Source organism: Nuphar pumila, chromosome 10 (assembly GCF_984573655.1).
Source record: "Nuphar pumila chromosome 10, dmNupPumi1.hap1.1, whole genome shotgun sequence".
Classification (NCBI taxonomy): domain Eukaryota; kingdom Viridiplantae; phylum Streptophyta; class Magnoliopsida; order Nymphaeales; family Nymphaeaceae; genus Nuphar; species Nuphar pumila.
In genome coordinates this window covers 45,731,979-45,736,784 of record NC_143258.1, presented here as the reverse complement: position 1 = coordinate 45,736,784, position 4,806 = coordinate 45,731,979, and the positions used below count along the sequence as shown (strand labels likewise).

The 4,806-nt window shown below is 37.3% G+C and overlaps 1 protein-coding gene across 1 annotated transcript; it reads left to right on the top strand.

Moving 5' to 3' along the window:
• Positions 1–533: 533 nt before the first annotated feature.
• Positions 534–4,188, top strand: LOC149826784 (peroxidase 72-like). Its single transcript, XM_090018380.1, has 4 exons — positions 534–782; positions 1,822–2,013; positions 3,080–3,245; positions 3,527–4,188. Exons 1-4 carry the CDS (start codon positions 534–536, stop codon positions 3,937–3,939), a joined length of 1,020 nt encoding a protein of 339 aa, XP_089874506.1. The 3' UTR covers positions 3,940–4,188.
• Positions 4,189–4,806: the final 618 nt, after the last annotated feature.

Below are 4,806 nucleotides of genomic sequence, written 5' to 3'. Positions count from 1 at the left end.
TCTGAACCTGGCTCAGCTGATACAGCTTAGCTTGTCTAGTCGCGGATCAAATTGCACATTATGCAATTAAACCAATTGTAAAAGAATCCATCCATTTTCTTTCAAAAAAATAAAAATAAAAAAAGGAATCCATCAACTAGCTAGGCCCAGTCTCTGTAGTTCTTTTTTTTGACCTGGCTAAACACATAATTTAACTTGTAAACAAGCTTGTTTGAGTTTAATTAGTTGCCAACCATCTCTTCCTAATATCCCAAGACAAGTGAGCCTAGTCCAAAACTCCAAGTTCAAATCAGCCTAGTCAACCATTTTTATCTGAGTTAACCCCTTTTAACTCTTTAGTTATTTTGGAACATGTTCAACCAAAAGTTATATACTTTTTCTTTATACAATAGTGTGGCGGCTACAACCACTATTCCTTACTTTTCAGAGTAATTAATTCCCCAAATTGTCCTCCTTTTCATTATATATACGCCTTTGGGCTAACTTGGCTCTCACTACCAAGGAGCTAATTAAGGTTTCACACACAAGAAAACATGGACAGAACATTGGTGTCTCCGCGCTTCTTCTTCTTCTTCTTCTTGTGCTTTATGCCATGCTTTCTGACTGTGTTCTCTTGGCAAACCAATGGCTATGACTATGCCTATCTCTACCCTCAATTCTATGACAAATCATGCCCCAAGGTTCAAGAGATAGTCAAGTCTGTCGTCGCCCAGGCCGTGGCTAAGGAGACCAGGATGGCTGCGTCCTTGCTCAGGCTCCATTTCCATGACTGCTTTGTCAAGGTCAGGCCATTGCTTTTCAACCTATAGTTTGAGTTTCCTAATTAACGTGAGTTAACAATGATCTTAGAAGGTTTAGTGCTTCCTGGGATTCAGTAATTTCGAATTCTGTTAGAAAAAGATTGCATTGGAATCTTTACTCTGATGGTTTTACAAAGAAAGAATTTTGCTTTTGGAGAAAGGTTGTTCTTAATTTGTTCACTTAACTTTGTAGTTGGGTGATGAACTGACAGCCTTACCTTTACATTCTCATAATGCATACACTGCATTTCTCTTATAATCATCCTTGATTTTCCTTTAATACAAAGCAATTTAAGGAAGATGATGAGAAAAATGCATTTGAAGATAGTGAGAGATGTCAAGGTAGGTTTAATCAAGACTTCTAGAAATATGTGATCAAACTGGGCCCCAGATGGGATAGCTTTGGCTGGATAATCTGGATCTCATTCACTTGTTCTGAAAGAGACCAATTGTTGATTGGGTATCTTGGACTAATTAATTTTGCATGGCTCATGGTGCTGTCACCAAGTCAAGCCTTGCTACTCCAAACTGGTCTCATTTTCACTTGGAAAACGGTAGCACCTGCTAACCAGTGTTTCATATGAGAACGTGAAGATTATAAATTTTATCTTAATATCTTCCTTATTTATTTATTGTTCATAGAACCAGTCCTTTTTTCATTTTTAAAGATAGAACCAAAGTCAATATTATTCACTTTCTAATTAATGTGACGACTTTGTGGTTGGTACAGTAGCAGCCATTGCAAGGAACACGGATCCCATCATTTGAAATAGATGGGTTTCATCATACATTCAAGCCTATTAGATTGTTATAGCTACTCTAAATTGCTGCAAACTTTATTGAATATGTATAGAAAACCTTGAGAATGCTTGGGATTCATGTTAAATGTAAACTAATATGAATGAGACTTTGAAGTTCATAGTTAGACTTTGTGGATTACGATTCACATACATTAAATATTTTCCAAAGTTAGCAAAGTACTCTCTCTCTCTCTCACCAGCATGGTTTGTAAAATATGCAGGGCTGTGATGCATCAATTTTGTTGGATAGCAGTGACAGCATAATTAGTGAGAAAACCTCAAACCCAAACAGGAACTCGGTCAGAGGGTTCGAAGTAATTAATGAGATCAAAGCTGAAGTTGAGAAGACATGCCCCGGTGTTGTGTCTTGTGCAGACATTCTCACCCTTGCTGCAAGGGACTCTACGGTTTTGGTATGCCCCATCTCTCTCTCTCTCTCTCTCTCTCTATATATATATATATATATATATATATATATATCTATATATATATATATATATATATATATATATATATAGGGAAGGGGACCTTCAAGCGAAGGAAGGTCCAAAATCTACAACCAGATGGCTCCTCTTCTTCAATGTTTGAGTGTTTCATTGTTTGGACCTTACATATTTGTTCTTTATAATTTTAGTAAAAAATATGATTTACATGATAAGACTTTATAACATCTAGACATGTTTTTTGAAATGCGAAAAATCACTCACAATGCATTTAAAACTTTACAATACAAAGTATTGTGGGCCGTTGATTTTTGGCACTTTTTAAAAAATGCCGAAAAACCATAATCTGAAAACATGTGGCTTACTAAATAAATGATGAAGTCTAATATGTAAAGTGATCAATGAAAAACTCTATCATTAAAGAAGGAACATCATTCATCATCATAGGTTGTAAATTTTGGACCTTCCTTTATTTAGACGCTATCTTTTCCCTATATATATATATATATATATATATATATATATATATATATATATATATATATATATATATATATATATATATATATATATATCACAAAATGACCAAGGGTACTGCAACATTCATTTGAGGGGGTGCAGTCAGGATGGCACCTATACTTATCCGGAAAAGCAAGACAAGTTCACAAATTCCATTCTGGAGCACAACGCAAATCTTCAACTTATACTAGCTTTTCAGATGAGTGCATCCAAACGCACCCTTGTCATAAATGGATAAAATAACATCATTGAGTGTTTGGCATCATGGAAAATGCATTGAGTTAGTGAACTTCAAATTTTCTCCTATTTGCACCATGCATGCGAACCCGCCTGAAGGCTATAAGTTGATGGACTCTGATGTCTCTGTTATTTACTTATTGCTATGATAAAATTCATGAATTCCAACTGTTTCTGTGTTGGAGTTTGTGAACTGTGTAACATGAAATACAGAGCCCAAACGGAGTCTTAGGCCAAAGTAACAGTACTCAAACATTTTCCTGCTTTGTCTTTGTCTCAGGCTGGTGGGCCCAGTTGGGAAGTGCCACTGGGAAGGAGAGACTCGCTTGGGGCAAGCTTGAGTGGATCAAACTACAACATCCCAGCTCCAAACAGTACCATTCAAACTCTCATTACAAAATTCAAGCTCAAGGGCCTTAATCTCGTCGATTTGGTCACGCTTTCTGGTAATTTCTATCATGTTTTTTCTTTTCTTTTTTTCAGTAGCAGATGTGCTTTATTATATTAAATTATCAAAAAACAGTTTTTTATTGACTAAAAAAAGTGTCCTTGTGGCATAATTTGCAAAAAAATTACGACCTCATGACATACCTTGTCCCATTCATGTCACCAAGGACTCCCGGCCAAAATGTTGTGTCCTTATGACATAGTTTTATACTAATTGCACCTTCATCCATACGAGTAATGCATGTTTCACCAATGCTCATTTATGCCTTTGTCCTTGCAGGAAGCCACACAATTGGGTTCTCTGGGTGCACAAACTTCAGGCAAAGGCTCTACAACCAAACAGGCAATGGGGTGCCTGATTATACACTTGATCAATCCTATGCATCACATCTCAGATCAGGGTGCCCTAGATCAGGTGGTAACAACCTCTTCCCACTGGATTATGTCACTGTGACCAAGTTTGATAATTACTACTTCAAGAACATCATCGCGTCGAAAGGGTTGCTTAGCACTGATCAGATCCTCTTTACAAAGAACAAGAAGACCATGAAGCTTGTTGAGCTCTATGCTAAGGACAATCAGAAGTTCTTTGAGCAGTTTGCCAAGTCCATGATCAATATGGGCAACATCACCCCCTTAACTGGGTCACAGGGAGAGACAAGGAAGAATTGCAGGAGACTCAACTCTCCATAGAGTGTTTTAGTGGATCTAATTGGTTTAGCTTGGTGTGTGCTGTTAATAAGGGAATAATGCATCATTGGTTGCAGGGAGGGCGAATTGCTAGTCGGTTCTTTGTTTCTTTTGTTGTTGATGGTGCTGCCTAGTGTTTGATGTTTGTGGAAGTGAGGACTTTTCCTTGTCTCTTAATTTGTGTAATGCATAATTTGGTTGCAATTAATTAGTGATCCAAAGGAGAGATTTGAAGATGGTAATTGTGATTATGACCGATAACAAAGATTTTATTGTGTTTGATCTTTGATAATGGTTGATTTCTAACTGACTAATTGTTAGCTTAGCTTACAAAACATGAGCAAGGTCATAGTTTGGTTGCCATACTGTATGTTATATCAATGTGGTCAAAATATTTGGCTAATCTTTAATGTAACAACAATTGATGTCAGCATATGAAAGGACTCACCAGGACACAAATTAGGTCCATTAAATGCTTCACTGTCACACCAAGTCTCAAACAAGTCTCACAGTGTTCGCGGTGCAGATTGAATACCTCTGCCCTCGCCTAACTTAACCCTATCACCCTACTCACAAGGACGACCCTGTCGAGCCTAACCTTGTTAGGCTTGGGTTTGATTGGGCTTTGACTTTATGGAGTGCAAGCCTAGGCACTACCTGCTCATGGTTAAGTTCAGCTTTTTAGGTATGACAAATTTACTTAAAGAATTTTTTTGGGGGCAAATTACAAAGGACCAACCATCTTGTGGAATACTGATAAAATTACAGAAAATTGATCACCTCATTGTAAACCTACAATAGTCGGCTCGCTTTTCACTGCTAAAAAAAATAAGTGTTTGGCCCTTGGCCCCCACATGACCACCCAGTTGG